At 38.9% G+C, this 21228-nt stretch overlaps 1 protein-coding gene across 3 annotated transcripts; it reads right to left on the bottom strand.

Annotated features, from left to right (window-relative positions):
* Positions 1 to 79: 79 nt before the first annotated feature.
* capgb (capping protein (actin filament), gelsolin-like b) lies at positions 80 to 18421 on the bottom strand. Of its 3 annotated transcripts, none has more exons than XM_057856263.1 (9): positions 18402 to 18421; positions 1566 to 1759; positions 1349 to 1503; positions 1129 to 1290; positions 923 to 1072; positions 753 to 839; positions 549 to 681; positions 387 to 478; positions 80 to 273 (listed from the first exon to the last, which is right to left on the bottom strand). In XM_057856263.1, the coding sequence occupies exons 2-9, from the start codon at positions 1756 to 1758 to the stop codon at positions 208 to 210; spliced, it is 1038 nt and encodes a 345-aa protein (XP_057712246.1). In that variant the 5' UTR covers position 1759; positions 18402 to 18421; the 3' UTR covers positions 80 to 207. The 3 variants fall into 3 exon arrangements, with proteins under 3 accessions (XP_057712246.1, XP_057712244.1, XP_057712245.1); XM_057856261.1 differs by lacking the exon at positions 18402 to 18421 and adding an exon at positions 17472 to 17678; XM_057856262.1 differs by lacking the exon at positions 18402 to 18421 and adding an exon at positions 7998 to 8146.
* Between the last annotated feature and the right edge of the window lie 2807 nt (positions 18422 to 21228).

The following is a 21228-nucleotide window of genomic DNA, read 5'->3' on the forward strand; positions in this document are numbered from 1 at the left end:
TTTATATCGATATAAACTTATAAAACATCAATCTAACCTTTTTTGATCGTCTTATTTAGGCTACTCTGAGATTGAAACGTTTTGTTATGAATTTTTATTTCATCAACAGGAGAAAAGATGTTTTTCCATTTATAAAAGTGAACACATGGTGGGTACCGTGTTATGTACAACTCAGTCGATGCGTAAAAAACAATATTTCCACCTCCGTTAATTCCAGCTTTTGAAAAACTGCTTGAACATGACAGTCTCCTTCCCCTGTGGCAGGATCTCCACCTGAAGCAGAAGAAAGTCTGTACTTTTACTCCTTTACAGAGTGTCAGTGATCGTAAAAAATGAAAACTGCAAGTGATAAGGCCGCCACACAGCAGTGACGAGGTATTCTGCACCTGGGTTTTCATCTTGGGGTAGTTCATTTTCTCAATGAACTTGTCCGCCATCTGCAGGGCCGCCTGCTTCTCCTTAGCGTTGGCGCCGACCCCTGGGAGATGGATGCACTAGATGTGTTTCTGCTGGAACTGATTTTTCTCAAATTACAAGGATTTGCTCACCTTTCCACACGAAAATCTTCCCGTTAGCACCGTTATCCAGGATGAAGCAGTCGTCCCGAAGCAGCAGCTCCTTGGAAAACGGGCTTTTACCGTCTACTTTGCTCAGCGACATGGAGCCGGTAGCATCGGACACCTAATGGTGACGTTTGGTTGAAAATTCACCCGCAACGCAAGAGACGGGGATGCGTTTGTGTTGTTAGCGACCTTGTAAAGGGAGGCGGAGTTTGAAGCGTCGGCCTTGCTGTCCTCCTCAGGCGTGCTTTCGGCCAGCTCGGGTTTGGGTCCCAAAACCTGCTCAAAAATCATCTGTCTTCCTGGAGTATCCTGTCATTTTCATTCCATATTTGCTACTCGGAGTTTCCCAGGAATGTTACCTCAAGCATTTCAGCAGGCTCCTCCCCTTCGTTGGAGTCCACGATGCGAGCTTTACCGTGTCTTTCCGCATCCCGGATGAGAGAGGCGATCTCCCGCACTTTCTGTTTCTCAAAGACGTTTGCCTGCGATCCGGTCCAGGACACGATGACCTGCGGGCGGAGACTGGTATTTGTTTGCTTTTGCTTACACCGTCACTGCTCGTTACCTCGCCGAGGTCCAGGATGAAGCAGTCGCCCTTGTTGAAGCTCTTCCATGACAGCTCCACCTCCTTTGCGCGGATGTTGCGTTTCCCTTTAATCTGGTAGCAGCGCTGCACCGCCGTCCCTGAGCCCTGAGGTCTCCTGAACCCGGATTCCACACCGCCATCCTGCGAATACAATCTTTGGAATGAGCTGTCTACTGCCAGTTGGCGCTGAAGGCCATACCTTGTAGCTGACACCTCTAGGGAAAAGCGTCATGAACTCCGGGGACTCATAGCCCTGGACCTGACGGTGCTGAACGGGGTCTCCGCCCAGGAAATTGTCAAGCTGGGTGGCCAGCATGGCACACGCCACTTGCTCATCGCGTGATGACTTCTCGCCTGAGAATCGGGAAAGATAAGAAGCACTCTCCGCCGTGGGATTCGGTGGAGTTGAGTCTCACCGATCCACATGTGAAGATCGGTTCCCAGTTCTCCGCGGTTCTCCAGCACCAGGTAAGAATCACCGTTGAAGAACACCCCCACCTCGGAGGGTGGCAGTGGGACGCTCTTCATCTTTTCCACCCTCCACACACGAAGGCCTGGTGCACGGACCTCCGGACCAAACTGACCTGCGGCGGCCTGGAAGGGGAGCATGCTACCCACAGATGCGAGATTTATGTATTCAGTTCCAGAAATATCTAGTTAAGTTTGAGATAATGTAACAAAACACAGGATTGAACTGCCCCTGAGACACCGCAAGAGGAGACTGGACAGGGCTTTTGAGGTCGCACAGTTTATTTGCAACAAAACCGGCAAAAAAAATGTGTGGCTTCTTGGCTTGACCTCAGGCTTCGTGGGATTCAGGCTCCCCTGTTATCGGCAAATCACGCAAACAGGGCACTGCTAACAACTATCTGGTTCACACTGACAAGCCTACGGGACACCCTGGAGTTCAGCCCACTACAATGGGAAAAACCGATCCCCCACGGCAAATATGTATGGGCCGCCCGAGACTTCACTTTAATATCTCGCTTACAAACAGACGGCAAAACAAATATACTGTATTGACCCGATTATAAGACGACCCCCTCTTTTTCAAGACTCAAGTTTGAAAAAAGACTTTTTGAACACCAAATTAATTTTTATACAGAAAATACTGTAATTACAGTACATCCGAAACAAATGATTTTAACAATTAGGGCTCTCAAAGTTATTGCGTTAACGGGCAGTTATTATTTTTTTAAATTAATCACGTTAAAATATTTGACACAATTAATGCACATGCCCCGCTCAAACAGATTAAAATGACAGCACAATGTAATGTCCGCTTGTTACTTGTTTTTTGGTCTTTAGCGTCCTCTGCTGGCGCTTGGGTGCGACTGATTTTATGGGCTTCAGCACCCATGAGCATTGTGTAATTATTGACATCAACAATGGCGAGCTACTAGTTTATTTTTTGATTGAAAATTTTACAAATTTTAATAAAACGAAAACATTAAGAGGGGTTTTGAAATAAAATTTCTATAACTTGTACTAACATTCATCTTTTAAGAACTACAAGTCTTTCTATCCATGGATCGCTTTAAGAGAATGTTAATAATGTTAATGCCATATTGTTGATTTATTTTCATAATAAACAGTACTTAAATACTGTATGTTGAATGTATATATCCGTCTTGTGTCTTATCTTTCCATTTAAACAATAATTTACATAAAAATATGGCATATTTTATACATGGTTTGAATTGCGATTAATTACGATTAATTTGTAAGCTGTAATTAACTCGATTAAAAATTTGACAGTTTGACAGCCCTAATAACAATATATTTGAGAGAAAAAGCATGTTATTTTTCCTAATTCAAATCTTTAATCTGAACATTCAAATATGTAAACTAAAGTGCAATCACATTCGTAAATGAATGGCTTCTGGTTTTAGAAATGTAAATAACCCAATCTATTGAGATAAAACAACAAAATTGCAATAACTGCATTAACCATCAAAGTGAAGTCTAACTGTAGTCTGGAAACAAATCTGAATAAGGAAAAACATTGCAATAAAATAATGGAAACTGGTTAAATTTGAGAGTAGCTGAGATCTGTCATGACAGAACATTGCTTCAACGATATCTGGCGCCATCTAGTGTCGTGAATGGGTATAATGTTTAGACCGCGAATATAAGACGACACCCTCTTTTTCAGTCTTATTTCAATGCAAAAAACACCATCTTATATTCGGGCCAATACGGTATATAAAACGGTAAAAATGTACCCACCCACCCCTGCTAAAATGTGTCTCTACTGTCCACTGCTGCTCCTCCCTTCTTGATCGACCAGTCCAGTTTTGCCCGATAGGCCGCGCGGGACATCCCGTGACGTCGGTGCATCTCCATGTCGTGAATGACACTGGATTGGGAGGGGGTGTCTTGAAGTCCGTCCTAGTCACGGCACTGGGCTCTAATTCTGAGAGGTGTGGGCACTAGGGTTGTTCCAATCATGTTATTTTGCTCCCGATCCGATCCCGATTGTTTTAGTTTGAGTATCTGCCGATCCCGATATTTCCCGATCCGATTGCTTTTTTTTGCTCCCAATTCAATTCCAATCATTCCCGATAATTTTTCCCGATCATATACATTCTGGCAATACATTAAGAAAAAAATGAATAAAACTCGGACGAATATATACATTCAACATACAGTACATAAGTACTGTATTTGTTTATCATGACAATAAATCCTCAAGATGCCATTTACATTATTAACATTCTTTCTGTGAGAGGGATCCACGGATAGAAAGACTTGTGACTTTGTATATTGTGACTAAATATTGCCATCTAGTGTATTTGTTGAGCTTTCAGTAAATGATACTGTAGCCATGACCAAATGAATGATGGGAAGTGGAACCATGACTGCGTTGTGCTACCAATTGATATATCTTCTCTGCGTTGGGGAATAACATAAGGTGTTAAGAAAAAGATCAATTACTACCTTTCTACCCTACATTGCTTCCCACGATATTTCTAATCGTAGGGAGAGGGATTGTAAGGCTTTAGCCAATTAAAAAAAGGCTCCAAAGGCTGCCAAAATTCACTCTACTCATTTTACGCTGCCTTTTATCTCTCCATATGGGTAAAAACGGCGCCATTACAGATTGAGCGCGACAATGCGTGAGTGGGTCGTGCAGTGCATTCATTAATTGCGTTAAATATTTTAACGTGATACATTTTTTTAAAAATTAATTACCGCCGTTATCGGGATAAATTTGATAACCCTACCTTAAGCCTAAACTAAAGACTCTGGATGAGTGTAACATTATGTCTGTAACATTAAATACAATTAGAAAACGATTTAATTTAAAAAAAAAAAAAAAAAGGCATGGCCGATATTTTTTTGCCGATTCCGATACTTTGAAAATGACATGTTCGGACCCGATCGATCGGCACAGTGCATTCCGTAAGTCTGGCGTCGCATCGTTCGGGCTAACCCGCGTTTGATTTCCTTGTCTTGCTCGGGGTGCTATCAGTTCTTCTCCATGCGGCCGGTCCACACTCTACTACGTACTCTATCCACATTTGTAGCCAACCCTATTTTACCTCATCCAGATAACCTGTCCAGGAGTTCATCAGCCTCGATTTGGAACACCGGGGGAGAAGGGTTTACGCTCGCACACTGCCTGCCACGCCCTTATTCCCCGCTGTCTGTTGACAATAACTCAAGGATGAACAAAGGAATTATAATCAAACTTGCAGGATACGTCTGCTATACAGTGGGGCAAATAAGTATTTAGTCAACCACCAATTGTGCAAGTTCTCCAACTTGAAAAGATTATAGAGGCCTATAATTGTCAACATGGGTAAACCTCAACCATGAGAGACAGAACGTGGAAGAAAAAAAAAAACTGAAAATCACATTGTTTGATTTTTAAAGAATTTATTTCCAAATTAGAGTGGAAAATAAGCATTTGGTTACCTACAAACAAGCAAGATTTCTGGCCGTCAAAGAGGTCTAACTTCTAACGAGGTCTAACCAGTGTTGTTAATCTTACTGAAAAAAAGTAATTAATTATAGTTACAAATTACTTCTCCCAAAAAGTAATTGCGTTAGTAACTCAATTACCTGGGTATAAGAGTAATTAGTTACTTGGCAAAGTAATTGGTGATAATTACTTTTTTTTTCCCTAAAAAAAAAAAAAACAAAACAAAAAAAACATTGGCCACACTATGTGAAGTTTAAAAGGTTTTTGGTACAATTGGCCCGAGCCCAATTCTTTACCCTAATTTACCCTTTACCCTGAATCAACCATTAAAAGTTGTTAAAATTGCTCCCATTATTGCATTAATCCCTTCGCTCTACTTTCGACATGTGAAAGTTTTAAAACTGTTTCATCATTTAAAGATAGATTCAAGTCAAGATTTTGCTGATTTAGAAGTATTTTAGATAAAAAGTTACTTAGGTTCGCTAGGAAGGTTCTCTTCAACACAGCCGTCCTAAGAAGTCTACTGCTTTAAGATGGTGGCTGTTTACTAACGTATCTAGTGCCATGTCTGTCATTTCGCATCTAGTTATATTTATATATATGTGACATCTACCATGTGTACCATATCTACCATAACATGCGGGCGTAGTTTGTAGGCTATCGGCTACAACAGGTATTATTGGAGCTACCTAGCATCGTGTTTGCTCGGCGTCACAACTTTCTTGCCTCCTCCCCACTCCTGCTCTGCTCTGTCGTCTCGGTGAGTTCGTCTCCCTCAAACTTTTCAACCAATATAGTAACGCACACCTTTCCGTCCTCAGTAACGGTAACGGCGTTGCTTAGATTACCCACTACTGGAAAAAAATAATGCCGTTATGTTGTAACGCCGTTATTAACAACACTGGGTCTAACGAGGTCTAACGAGGCTCCACTCGTTACCTGTATCAATGGCACCTATTTTAACTCATTATCGGTATAAAAGACACCTGTCCACAACTTCAGTCAGTCACACTCCAAACTCCACTATGGCCAAGACCAAAGAGCTGTCGAAGGACACCAGAGACAAAATTGTAGACCTGCACCAGGCTGGGAAGACTGAATCTGCAATAGGTAAAACACTTGGTGTAAAGAAATCAACTGTGGGAGGAATGATTAGAAAATGGAAGACATACAAGACCACTGATAATCTCCCTCGATTTGGGGCTCCATGCAAGATCTCATCCCGTGGCGTCACAATGATAACAAGAACAGTGAGCAAAAATCCCAGAACCACACGGGGGGACCTAGTGAATGACCTACAGAGAGCTGGGACCACAGTAACAAAGGCTACTATTAGTAACACAATGCGCCGCCAGGGACTCAAATCCAGCACTGCCAGACGTGTCCCTCTGCTGAAGAAAGTACACGTCCAGGCCCGCCTGTGGTTCGCTAGAGAGGATTTGGATGATCCAGAAGAGGACTGGGAGAATGTGTTATGGTCAGATGAAACCAAAATAGAACTTTTTGGTAGAAACAACGGTTCTCGTGTTTGGAGTAGAAATAATACTGAATTGCATCCGAAGAACACCATACCCACTGTGAAGCATGGGGGTGGAAACATCATGCTTTGGGGCTGTTTTTCTGCAAAGGGACCAGGACGACTGATCTGTGTAAAGGAAAGAATGAATGGGGCCATGTATTGAGAGATTTTGAGTGAAAATCTCCTTCCATCAGCAAGGGCATTGAAGATGAGACGTGGCTGGGTCTTTCAGCATGACAATGGTCCCAAACACACAGCCAGGGAAACAAAGGAGAGGCTTCGTAAGAAACATTTCAAGGTCCTGGAGTGGCCTAGCCAGTCTCCAGATCTCAACCCCATAGAAAATCTGTGGAGGGAGTTGAAAGTCCGTGTTGCCCTATAACAGCCCCAAAACATCACTATTTTCTACTCTAATCTGGAAATAAATTCTGTAAAAATCAAACAATGTGATTTTTTTTTTTTTTTTCACATTCTGTCTCTTATGGTTGAGGTTTACCCATGTTGACAATTACAGGCCTCTCTAATATTTTAAAGTGGGAGAACATGCTTGGAGCTTGTTGAAGTGGCTTGGAAGAGGGAAGTCTTGGCTTCCCTGCTAAAGCTGCTGCTCTCGCGACCAGATTCAGCGGTAGATGATGGATAGACGGAGGTTCGTTGGTGACTTGCGAAACGAGACAACAATCAGACATTTTTTGCCATAAGGGGAAGTGAAAGCGCCCTTTTTTTTAAAGCAAAGTTTCCACATAACATCCTGACAACTGTTCTTCCATTTCTACTGCATACCATCACGTATTTGGTTTATTTATTTAGTTTGAATCGAGATTAGGAGTCAACAATGACTCTGACCTCTGCATATGTGGCACAGGAGATAATGAAGATGCTCCACCCGGTTGATAAGGCTCTTATCGCGTAATCATGGATGATTGAATAAATTTTAACACAACAAGAGTCAACTGTTTAACACCAGAGCTTACATAATAACAACGACTGCCAATCAGAAGACAAAAGATACATGCGGAAAAGTAAAATGCACTCAACCGGATGACGCTGTCTGAGTCGGGGTCCATCGCAAACGCCCTGGATTGAGGAGTGGGAGCCAGGTACTTTTCTACTGTGAGCGCGGAGTAACTCAAGCCGCGTTGATGAAAGCCTAGCTGGCCTGTCGCGGTCGAATCGGGTTCCTCGATACGGCCCCGAGCGCATGCACTTAAGGGTTCGCGGCCTTGTATCTACTATACTGTATGACCCTCACTCTTTATCTTACTAGTGTTTCCTAACCTTAACCGAGAAAGTCATCTGACTTGTCCACTTTTCATATCCTAGTTTGGAATTTTGGGGCCATCAATGGCAACTAGTGAATTAATATGACTTGGACATTAGGAAATAAAGTTAAACGCTTACCTTATAGAGGAACTGTAAGACCAAACCAGCAAGGAAGGAGTGGTGAAAACAATTCTAAACACACACTCACACACATTCTTTCTCCCTCACCACATATTTCCTGCATGTATCAGCCCAGCCTCCTCCACCCAAACACAAATGAGATTGAATCTACACAAATTGAATCGGCTTCCATTCCAGCAAATTTGAACTACGCTGAAATAATCTCTTACTACTGTTAAGCAATTAACGCATTAGATAACTAATAACCAATAATTTGATCAGGTTGAGATAAGCTTTGTGAGAGTCATGATTTCAACTTGTTGAGACATGCAATAAGATAAGCTTTCATAATGGCTGATAAGAAGAAAAAGTCGACACACATCATATATAAATCAAAATGTTAAAAATATATACATGTATATGTTATACATGTACAGTTTGAATTTGAAATATACTATATTTCTCAAATGCAGGCAACAACTGGCAATGGTTGTAGTTTTTTTTTTTTTTTAATCCATGTACTTTGAACTCACAGCAACAGCGACCTCTTGTGTAAAATGCAGGTGTAACACGCACTAGTTAGAAATTTTATCAACTTAATTCCATGTTTTCCAGACTATAAATCGCAGATAATTTTTGAGTTAAAGACCAAATGTGAAGTAAGGCTGGCCAACCATGTTTTTGAATAATATCAATGGCTAACAATTATAAGTAGAGTTGTTCCGATCATGTTTTTTTGTTCCCGATCCGATCGTTTTAGTTTGAGTATCTGCCGATCCCGATATTTCCCGATTCGATTGCATTTTTTTTGCTCCCGATTCAATTCCAATCATTCCCGATAATTTTTCCCGATAATATACATTTTGGCAATGCATTAAGAAAAAAATGAATAAAACTCGGACAAATATATACATTCAACATTCATGTATTTGTTTATTATGACAATAAATCCTCAAGATGGCATTTACATTATTAACATTCTCTCTGTGAGAGGGATCCACGGATAGAAAGACTTGTAATTCTTAAAGGATAAATGTGACTTTGTATATTGTGACTAAATATTGCTATCTAGTGTATTTGTTGAGCTTTCAGTAAATGATACGGTAGCCATTTAACTTCTGCCCAAATGCATGACGGGAAGTGCAACCATGACTCTGCGTCATGGTACCAATTGATATATCTTCTCTGCGTTGGGAAATAACATAGGGTGTTAAGAAAAACATCAACTATTATCTTTCTTCCCCACATTACGTCTCACGATTATTGTAATCATTGGGGGAGGGATTGTAAGGCTTTAGCCATTTAAAAAAAGGCTCCAAAGGCTGCGAATATTCACTCTACTCATTTTAAGCTGCCTTTTAGCTCTTTATACTGTATGGGTAAAACGGCGTCATTATAGTTTGAATGCGACAATGCGTGAGTGGGTCGTGCAGCGCATGTGTTAATTGCGTTAAATATTGTAACGTGATAAATGTAAAAAATATTCAATCTCGCCATTAACGCGATAAATTTGATAACCCTACCTTAAGCTTAAACTAAAGACTCTGGAAGAGCGTAACACATTATGTCTGTAATAGGGCTGCAGCTATCGAATATTTTAGTAATCGAGTAATCGACTGAAAATTCTATCGATTAATCGAGTAATCGGATAAAACAAACATATTTTTAGGTGAAGAGCAATTATAAATATACATGAGAAAACAAGACATTTCATCTAATCTTGAACCATTTTCAGTCAATCAATGTCTTTATTTTCGATGTATATTGTAGCTAGAATTTAAAAAAAAGAGACTAATTCACTGCTTTCACTCAAAAAACTTTTAGATCTTATTTAAAAAAATTTAAAAAATATATATATATATATACATATATATAAAATGGATTTTGACATGTGGCTGTAATGGTAAGTGGGTGGCCAAAAATCACAGCCAGGCATGTTTTTCTGCCATTTAAAATGAATGGAAAGTTTAGACGTGCATGGCCATCAATGGCATGGACGTGCATGTCCTGCAAAACTGCCATATACCCACCAAAAATGCCATATGCCCCCCCAGAAAATGCCACAAACCAAAATCCATTTTGCTACATGGCAAAATCAATATTGCCACAAAAAAATGCCACATAGCAAAATACATATATATATATATATATATATATATATATATATTACCTAAAAATGCCGTTACGCTTGATAACACACATCACTTAAAAGTTATGATTTCTTCTCACGTGTTTCAATTGAATTTCTATTTGTGTCAAGCCATTTTTAAGTTCTAGCTAAGTTTTAAGTAAGTCTAAACTGTAAGTCCTGATAGGATTTTGAGTTTTTGCAGTGTTTAAAATAAATGTATGATACAGGCTGTATTGGAGCACATTAGGGACCAGTGCTACTTGGTGTTTTATCCAGCAATGACTACTGAGCTAAAATTGATAGTTAGCATGATTAAGTTTTTATTTTACACCCTCATCACACCACAATGCTATGTTATGTTAAAGCCTGTATGTAAGACACGTTAGCCACGCAACGACAGTGGTCCTAATTAATTGAAACCTAGTCCTCCGTAGGGCTAACTTTACGTGAGCTAGTAGCGACAGTAACGTTAATCTTATTTATTAGCGCTTAGCGCTCTTTATTAGCGCTTAGCGCTGTACTGCTTTAAGATGGCGGCTGTTTAATAACGCTGCCCAGATGCGGCCAAGTCTGTCATTGCGCATCTAGTTCAACATACATGTGATCTTTATGAGACGCATCAGACGCTAGCTGTTACCAACTTAGCATCGTGCGGGCTAGTATTTGGCAACGTCGGCGTCGTTTGTGGCGGCTGTCAGCTGCAGTAAGTTTTTTTTTTTCCCTTCTTCCTCTCCGCACGTGACAGCGCGTTGTCCCGCATTAAAAGTAGTCCGAGCAAAACGTGATGCTTAGAGCTGTCAAAATAAACGATTACTCGAGGTGAATAAAATTACTCGGATCAGTTTTTAAACTCGAGTTACTCGAGTTGCTCGAGTACTCGTTTCAGCTCTAGTCTGTAACTTTGAATACAATTAGAAAATGATTTAATTAAAAAAAATATATATATTTAAAAAACTCATGTCCAAAAATTTTTTGCCGATTCCGATACTTTGAAAATGACGTGATCGGACCCGATCGATCGACATCTCTAATTATAAGCATATTTTCGTTTTTTTTTTTTTTTTTTACGCAACCCTTCCAGATTCTTTGTTTAACCCAGTGCTTCTCTAATATTTTCTGTTATGCCCCCCCCCCCAAGAAGACATAAACGTTCCGCGCCCCCCCAAACTCTCTGACGCCACTGTAAATATACTGTAGTATAATTTGTATATAAAATATTCCTCTGCATAACATTGTGTTCTTTAAGAAAGAAAAAAGTAACTTACAATTAAGTTTAAAAAAACAATACTCATCCATACTGTAAAAATACACTCAAGATTTTTTCACCATTTGATAATGAAAAATACAATTTAAAAAAGTCAATAAATAATAATTAGAGCTGTCAAAATTAACGCGTTAACGCGCGGTAATTAATTTTTTAAATTAATCACGTTAAAATATTTGACGCAATTAACGCACATGTCCCTCTCAGACAGTATTCTGCCTTTTGGTAAGTTTACAGCAAGGCGTTCTGTGCTGTCTAACAGCGAACTCTTGTGGTCGCTTTGCGACATGGTTTATTTTTTTCTTGCCAGTTCAATATGGCTGCACGACGTCTCTGTTGTGCTTATATGATCCTTGGAAAAGATTTGTCCGTAAGTATGGTTGTTGTAAAGAATGTACATATTATGTTAATAGTAGGGCTGTCAAAATTATCGCGTTAACGGGCGTTAATTAATTTTTTAAATTAATCACGTTAAAATATTTGATGCAATTAACGCAGATGCCCCGCTCAGAGAGTTTTAAATGATAGTACACATTGAAACGCTCACTTGTTGTGTTTTATGGAGTTTTGCCGCCCTCTGCTGGCGCTTGGGTGCGACTGATTTTATAGGCATCCATGAGCATTGAGTAAGTAATTATTGACATCAACAATGGCGGGCTACTGGTTTATTTTTTGATTGAAAATTTTACAAATTTTATTAAAACGAAAACATTAAGAAGGGTTTTAATATAAAATTTCTCTAACTTGTACAACATTTTTCTATTAAGAACTACAAGTCTTTCTATCCATGGATCGCTTTAACAGAATATTATTAATGTTAATGCCATCTTGTTGATTTATTGTTATAATAAACGAATAATCCTTATGTACCGTATGTTGAATGTATATATCCATCTTGTGTCTTATCTTTCCATTCCAACAATAATTTACAGAAAAATATGGCATATTTTATAGATGGTTTGAATTGTGATTAATTGCGATTAATTACGATTAATTAATTTTTAAGCTGTAATTAACTCGATTAAAAATTTTAATCGTTTGACAGCCCTAGTTAATAGGCGAAATGTTATATTTTTTGTACGAGACGCTTTTTGTTTATGTTTAGTCAACCTGTATAGCGTGCTAAGCTAACGTTGTTGCTAATGCAATGCTTGTTTACTTTTTTTTGTAGTTTTACGTAAACGGTCTAAAGAGGACAATGGTTTGAGGCCATTTTATTAATAAATCAGATGAAAAAGGAAGAAGTCTGATTATTAAGGCGTCGTTCACTAGCTGTCTAGCTTTGGAAAAAGTAGACGCTTCGGAGTGAGGACAGCATAGACAGATTTAAATGACAGTAGAGTGAAATGCCCACTACAGTCCTTATGTACCGTATGTTGAATGTATATATCCATCTTGTGTCTTATCTTTCCATTCCAACAATTTATTTTACAGAATATATATATAATTTACAGAAAAATATGGCATATTTTATAGATGGTTTGAATTGCGATTAATTGCGATTAATTACGATTAATTAATTTTTAAGCTATAATTAACTCGATTAAAATTTTTAATCGTTTGACAGCCCTAATAATAATATATTCAAATTAATTAGCAACATTAACTCACGAGGACAATAGGGAATGGGACGTACTACGTCATTGTTTGGATATGGCCCCATGCTGGTTATATCCTTTACTTCCGGTCCAGCAGACTCAACGGGGATTGTAAGTGTGGTAGTGCTAAGCTAATTCCTTCGGTGTATTAGAAAGAAATTATGGGTGTGTATTGTTGTGTTACAGGGTGCAACAGCGTCTCCCACCCACGACAAAAAAGGGCAAGGAAAACGACTCGCTTTTCACCGTTTTCCTGCATGGAGGACCAAATATCAGATCACGAAGGCACGACGGATGGCTTGGGTCGCAGCAGTGCATTTCTTTTGATCATATTTCTGCTGGAATGAGAGTGTGTTCCCGTCATCTCTACTCTTGTAAGTTGAACGATTTATCCACCGTTTTGGTTTCAATACGTTTTTTTGTGTTTTTTTTACCGTCGTGTAAATCTGCCTCGGTAGCAATGCTCACCCACCTGTTGTGTTCCTAGGTAAACCTGAATATGAAATGATGACAACACATCCCGATTGGTCACCGTCTCTCTTCTTGGGTTATTCTGAGGTCAAGCGCACCACATCGGAGCGTTATGAGAGGTTGGAAAGGCGAAGAGTGCACGCTGAAACTTCTGTTTGCTGTGCTCTTACAAACATGAGCCCAAGTGTTGTTGTGAAAAGTCAATAAAATGTGAATACCAAAACATGACTTGAACAAGTTCTTGACAAACTGTAACTGCTTGTTGTTTACTTGGGGTCTTCATAATAAACAGGTACAGTGCCTTGCAAAAGTATTCGGCCCCCTTGAACCTTGCAACCTTTCGCCACATTTCAGGCTTCCAACATAAAGATATAAAATTTTAATTTTTTGTCAAGAATCAACAACAAGTGGGACACAATCGTGAAGTGGAACAAAATTTATTGGATAATTTAAACTTTTTTAACAAATAAAAAACTGAAAAGTGGGGCATGCAATATTATTCGGCCCCCTTGCGTTGATACTTTGTAGCGCCACCTTTTGCTCCAGTTACAGCTGCAAGTCGCTTGGGGTATGTTTCTATCAGTTTTGCACACCGAGAAACTGACATTCTTGCCCATTCTTCCTTGCAAAACAGCTCGAGCTCAGTGAGGTTGGATGGAGAGTGTTTGTGAACAGCAGTCTTCAGCTCTTTCCACAGATTCTCCATTGGATTCAGGTCTGGATTTTGACTTGGCCATTCTAACACCTGGATACATTTATTTCTGAACCATTCCATTGTAGATTTGGCTTTATGTTTTCGATCATTGTCCTGTTGGAAGATAAATCTCAGTCCCAGTCTCAGGTCTTGTGCAGATACCAACAGGTTTTCTTCCAGAATGTTCCTGTATTTGGCTGCATCCATCTTCCCGTCAATTTTAACCATCTTCCCTGTCCCTGCTGAAGAAAAGCAGGCCCAAACCATGATGCTGCCACCACCATGTTTGACAGTGGGGATGGTGTGTTCAGGGTGATGAGCTGTGTTGCTTTTACGCCAAACATATCGTTTTGCATTGTGGCCAAAAAGTTCAATTTTGGTTTCATCTGACCAGAGCACCTTCTTCCACATGTTTGGTGTGTCTCCCAGGTGGCTTGTGGCAAACTTTAAACGAGACTTTTTATGGATATCTTTGAGAAATGGCTTTCTTCTTGCCACTCTTCCATAAAGGCCAGATTTGTGCAGTGTACGACTGATTGTTGTCCTATGGACAGACTCTCCTGTAGATCTCTGCAGTTTATCCAGAGTGATCATGGGCCTCTTGGCTGCATCTCTGATCAGTTTTCTCGTTGTTTGAGAAGAAAGTTTGGAAGGACGGCCGGGTCTTGGTAGATTTGCAGTGGTCTGATGCTCCTTCCATTTCAATATAATGGCTTGCACAGTGCTCCTTGAGATGTTTAAAGCTTGGGAAATCTTTTTGTATCCAAATCCGGCTTTAAACTTCTCCACAACAGTATCTCGGACCTGCCTGGTGTGTTCCTTGGTTTTCATAATGCTCTCTGCACTTTAAACAGAACCCTGAGACTATCACAGAGCAGGTGCATTTATACGGAGACTTGATTACACACAGGTGGATTCTATTTATCATCATCGGTCATTTAGGACAACATTGGATCATTCAGAGATCCTCACTGAACTTCTGGAGTGAGTTTGCTGCACTGAAAGTAAAGGGGCCGAATAATATTGCACGCCCCACTTTTCAGTTTTTTATTTGTTAAAAAAGTTTAAATTATCCAATAAATGTTGTTCCACTTCACGATTGTGTCCCACTTGTTGTTGATTCTTGACAAAAAAAATTAAATTTCATATCTTTATGTTTGAAGCCTGAAATGTGGCGAAAGGTTGCAAGATTCAAGGGGGCCGAATACTTTTGCAAGGCACTGTATAATAATTACAAAGTCAGGTGATTTAATTTTGTTATTCCATTTGGAATATGCATTGACAATGTTTGGACAGTGTTGTAGACAAGAACTGGGACTGATAAGTTGCAGTAGATTTATTTCACAAGTACTCAACACAATATTTGAACTGACAGTTTAAAATACTTTTAGTGCAAAATGGCCCATACTCTGACAGGGGGCAGCAAATATTATAATACATAATATAATACATTATAAAAACATATACAGTAAATACAAGCTCACAACAAAACATGTATTTTTCAAAGCAGTTAAAAAAAACATTCAATGGCCTTAGGTAAATAAAGGTGTATAAATATGTACATTACAGTTCTTGCATTTCTATTTTAGGTATTGCAACTTTTCCAACACTATTTGAATTGACAGTCTAAAGTATACATTAGTGCAAACAACAATATATTGTAAATGATAAATAATAATAGAATATATAAATTCAACATGACAATGAAACGTGTCTTTGTCAAAGTGGTTAAAAAAAACAAGACAAAACACTTCACTGGCCTTAGTTAAATAGCCAGGCAGAATAATTATGTGCATTATAGTTCTTGCATTTTCACAAGTTAAAAGCCCGCAGTCTATTGACAAGAAGGGAAGACCCAGATGGCGTCTGCTGCAGGGGCTTGTTTGAGTCCGACACAAGACAAATGGAACCACTCAATAGAACAAATTTCTTTGTGAAATAATCCAAGAAGAGAGATGGTGACCAATCGGGATGTGTTGTTTACCTAGGAGCACAATAGGTAGGTGATTAGTAGTAGTAGTAGAAGATGAGCATTGCTACTGAGGCAGATTCAAACAATGGTTAAAAAAAAACAAAAAACGTATTGAAACCAAAACAGTGGATAAATCATTCAACTTACAAGAGTAGAGATGACGGGAATACACTCTCATTCCAGCAGAAATATAATCAAAAGAAATGCTTTTCCGACGAACCGCTGCGACCCAAGCCATCCGTCGTGCCTTCGTGATCTGATATTTGGTCCTCCATGCAGGAAAACGGTGAAAAGTGAGTCCAGCTTTCCTTGCCCTTTTTTGTCGTGGGTGGGAGACGCTGTTGCACCCGGTAACACAACAATACACATCCATATTTTCTTTCGAATACACCGAAGGAATTAGTTTAGCACTACCACACGTTACAATCCCCGTTGAGTCTGCCGGACCGGAAGTAAAGGATATTACCAGTGTGGAGGTGTGTCCAAACAATGACGTAGTACGTCCCATTCCCTATATGCCAAACAATTAGACCGAAAATACAAAAATTAATAGAACAAAAACGACAGTGTCATTGGACAGAGGGACAGTTTATTTTTGCTGCTGGCAGTATCAGCTCCTTTCCTATGTTGTGGAGTTATTTTGCACTGAGCAACTTGAAATGCCACCTTATATGATTATATGACAGTGCTCGCTAGTTTACTGATGTAACACTGACAAAGCGGGAGGATTGTTGGCACGTTTTCGCTGAAAAAAATTATTCCTAAATAGACCGGTGTTTCCTCGTCTCCCACTGTACTAAAAGTAAAAGCCAAAAGCCAAATGCTGCATACGCTTCGTCATATTTCCTTGTCTTAGCTTTTCCTATCTCCAGTGCTCTTATCTGTGTGCTCTTGTTTGGTTAAAAAATATTGCGCACACGCTGAAAATGAGAGCGGCACTGCCATGTTATTGGGATAAATTTGATAACCCTACCTTAAGCCTAAACTAAAGACTCTGGATAAGTGTAACATATTATGTCTGTAACGTTAAATACAATTAGAAAACGATTTAATTAAAAAAAAAAAAAAAAAATTTTAAAAAGGCATGGCCGATATTTTTTTGCCGATTCCGATACTTTGAAAATGACGTGATAGGACCCGATCGATCGGCGACATCTCTAATTATAATTATAATTTATTATATTTATTATTAATATTATTAATATTATTTTATATGTACGAGAGCTGCTGGATCTGCCAAAATGAACATGAAGTCTGATTATTATTTTTTTTAAACAATGTCATCAGATAGACAAAAACATAAAATTATGTGCAAATGCCTGCATCTTCAAATCATGAAAATAATAACAGCCCATATCTTACCAATCTTGTAATCTCGATGGGTCTTGTCTCCATTCCATGTCAGGTAGTCTAGACACATTGTTTGCGTCCTGATTAGCGGCCGGCTAATACATGTTAGGTCCAACATAAAATTCCAACCTCCTCTTCTTCCTCCAACTCTTCAAAAACAAAAAAATCTCCTCCCTTGCACTCGATCTATCGCTTATATCGCTGTTTGAATCATTGTTTGACGGGCTTTGTATGCCGGCCGTTCTCGGTGTGACGTATCACTTCCGGGTTCGTCCCCTTTCAGGCTCGAACTTCGGAAACGCGATTATTTTGTCAAATATACAACATATAAATTATTTTTTCATGCTTTATTTGTTGAACAATCTTTAATTACTTTCATTGTGACCCTATTTGGCATTTTATGAAATTACTTTCATAAAATCTTTAAAGAAGTGGGGTGCTGAGGGTGCTGCAGCACCCCCTGGTGTTGAGGAGTTTTGGTAGATTCTGTATTTTTTACAAAATCAATGAATAAAAAAGATTGAAACAACCACTTATTTAACTTTTGGGATTAAATAATATATATGTTGAAAACGTTTTTTGTTGTTGTTTTTTTTTTTTTGTTAATGACAAGGTCACCAACTGCTTGCTTGGTTTCTACCTTTGTGGTAGCCTAGTAGTAGTACGTAAACTATCCAGCATGAGTGTGTACTGTTTAGTTTAGCCTCAAACGGTACTAAAAAAAATAAATAAATGAGAATCCAAACACAACAAAAGAACAATTGGCTAACTTGCATCCCTTAAATCCGCTAGCTGAAATGCTATAAAGTGCTAACTTTTTTTTTTTTTTTTAACAATGCTCTAAACAAATCATTCAAACATATTCCGACAAGAAACAGCTAAATATATCTATAAACTAAATTATGAATGCATAAAAAACCAGTTACCTCAAAAAAAAGTTACCTTATCTTGGTCTAAAAAGGGAGCAGCTGGATTCAGCCATGTTAGACGAGTCATGGCATAGTCACTGTTGCCACGAGAGGGCAGTGTATCCACCCAAATCAATAAAACTAAATGCAAACTTTCAAATCAAACCACGAAACCACTCTAATTAAACGAATACCCGAAGCAGTAAAATTTGATACGAAGCTTTTTTCTAATTGGACTACTCGAGTTAATCGATTAATCGTTGCAGCATTATCCAGGATTGTCCAGAAGTGATCCCAGAGGTGAAAATTGGTAGACGCCTATTTATCATATTGTGCTTACAATGTTTGTTCATGTTCTCTGATTAAATAAAATTCCACACGTATTTTTTTCCCTCTCCTTGTGTATTTTCTTGTTAGTGCAATTTATGAATACCGTAATTTTCGGTCTTAAAGCCCCTACTTTTTTCCTTCATTTTGAATCCTGCAGCTTATTTGTTGATTTATTTGGATAATAGGTAACACTAACTCCATTTATACCCAGCTCGGACCTTTTACATCCATTCAAAAGTGAGATACTTTGCCGGATAACACTAAATGACATCTGTTATAAGCATTCATTAATGCTCATGACTGTATCATGTCATAATTATGATTGTCTAATAAAAGTTTTATGGCGGCACTGTCAAAGTGTTACCAAGTACCATAACTACCAATAAATGAAACAACTTGAACAGTAACTGAAGAAATAATTAGCAGAGAACATGAATTTTGATTGTTATTTACATCTGTAGTGCTGCAATGCATGCTAGGAGGCATGTTGGGCAACTGTCTCCTCCATGGGAGCAGTGATGGCCAAATGAAGGTTCTTGAGCCATTTGGTTTAAAGCTTCTAGGTGGTTCATTTGGTTTTATGACAGTCTTATGGCATCACTGTCAAATAAAGTATTAGAGAATACCAGAGCTAGCGATTTGTGAAACAACTGGATGAGTAACTGAAGAAAAAATTAGCACAGAACATGCATTTTTATTGTTATTTACATCTGTAGCGCTACAATGCATGCTAGGAGGCATGTTGGACAACAACAATGTTGACACCAGGTAGCAGCAGCGATTGACTGTACCCCCAAGGGGAACATTGGTGGCCAAATGAAGCTTCTTGAGCCATTTGAGTCAAGGCTTCATGGTGGTTCATTTGGTCTTATGACAGTCTAATGGCATCACTGTCAAATCAAGTGTTACAGAAAACCAGAGCTGGCGATTTGTGAAACAACTAGATGAGTAACTGAAGAGGTAATTAACACAGAACATGCATTTTGATCATTATTTACATCTGTAGCATTGCAATGCATGCTAGGAGGCATGTTGGACAACAGTGTTGACAGCAGGTGGCAGCAGAGATTGACTTTATCCCCCAAAGGAGCAGTGATGGCCTAATGAAGGTTTTTGAGCCATTTGGTTCAGAGCTTCATGGTGGTTCATTTGGTCTTATGACAGCCTTATGGTATCACTGTCAAATAAAGTGTTACATAATACCAAAGCTAGCAATTTGTGAAACAACTGGATGAGTAACTGAAGAATTAATTAGCACAGAACATGAATTTTGATTGTTATTTACATCTGTGGCGTTGCAATGCATGCTAGGAGGCATGTTGGATGACAACAGTGTTGACAGCAGGTGGCAACAGAGATTGACTGTATCCCCCAAGGGAGCAGTGATGGCTAAATGAAGCTTCTTGAAGCAATGAAGCTTTGCAGCCATTTGGTTCAAAGCTTCATGGTGGTTCATTTGGTCTTATGGCATCACTGTCAAATAAAGTGTTACAGAATAATAGAGCTAGCGATTTGTGAAACAACTGGATGAGTAACTGAAGAATTAGCACAGAATGAATTTTGATTGTTATTTACATCTGTAGCGCTGCAATGCACGCTAGGAGGCATGTTGGACAACAACAATGTTGACAGAAGATGGCAGCAGAGATGGACTATACCCCAAGGGAGCAGTGGTGGCCAAATGAAGGTTCTTGAACCATTTGGTTGAAAGCTTCATGGTGGTTCATTTGGTCTTATGACAGTCTTATGGCATCACTGTCAAATAAAGTGTTACAGAACACCAGAGATAGCGATTTGTGAAACAACTGGATAACTGAAGAAGTAATTAGCACAGGACATTAATTTTGATTGTTATTCACATCTGTAGCGCTGCAATGCATGCTAGGAGGCATGTTGGACAAGTGTTGACAGCAGGTAGCAGTATAGATTAACTGTCTCCTCCAAGAGAGCAGTGATGGCAAAATGAAGCTTCTTAAAGCAATGAAGCTTTGTGGCCATTTGGTTCAAAGCTTCACGGTGGTTCATTTGGTCTTATAACAGTCTTATGATCCCACTGTAAAATAAAGTGTAACCAGTTCATATCTTTTGGTGTAAATATCCTAGTGCTGCAATGATTAATCAATTAACTCGAGTATTCGATTAGAAAAAAATATTCAAATTAAATTTTATTACTTCAAGTATTCGTTTAAAGTGGAGTTGTAATGGTTTACTTTGAAAGAGTTTGCATTTAGTTTTACTTGGGTGGATACACTGCCCTCTGGTCGGCCTCATTTCACATGGTAAGATCAACATAAGCTAAGTTTTTGTTGGAGCTAATATTTTTTAATGCATTCGTAATTTTGTTTATATATATCTAGCCGGTTTTTTTTGGGGGGGGGGATGTGTGTTTGAACCTTTAAGAGCGTTGTAAAAAAAAAAAAAAAAAAAGTTAGCATTTTATAGCATTTAAGCTAGCGGACTTTTGCTATGTAAGTCAGAAAATTGTTCTTTTATTGTACATGGATCCTCACTTTTTTTAATACCGTTTGAGG

Source organism: Corythoichthys intestinalis, chromosome 13, assembly GCF_030265065.1.
Source record: "Corythoichthys intestinalis isolate RoL2023-P3 chromosome 13, ASM3026506v1, whole genome shotgun sequence".
In the NCBI taxonomy this organism is placed as follows: domain Eukaryota; kingdom Metazoa; phylum Chordata; class Actinopteri; order Syngnathiformes; family Syngnathidae; genus Corythoichthys; species Corythoichthys intestinalis.

Coding starts and splice junctions, on each gene's coding strand:
- capgb (XM_057856261.1), bottom strand. CDS start 17,509: ATGGAATGGAGACAAGACCCATCGAGATTACAAGATTG. Junction 1,504..1,565: donor CGATCTTCACATGTGGATCG/GTGAGACTCAAC, acceptor CCCGATTCTCAG/GCGAGAAGTCATCACGCGAT. Junction 1,073..1,128: donor TCATCCTGGACCTCGGCGAG/GTAACGAGCAGT, acceptor CTCCGCCCGCAG/GTCATCGTGTCCTGGACCGG.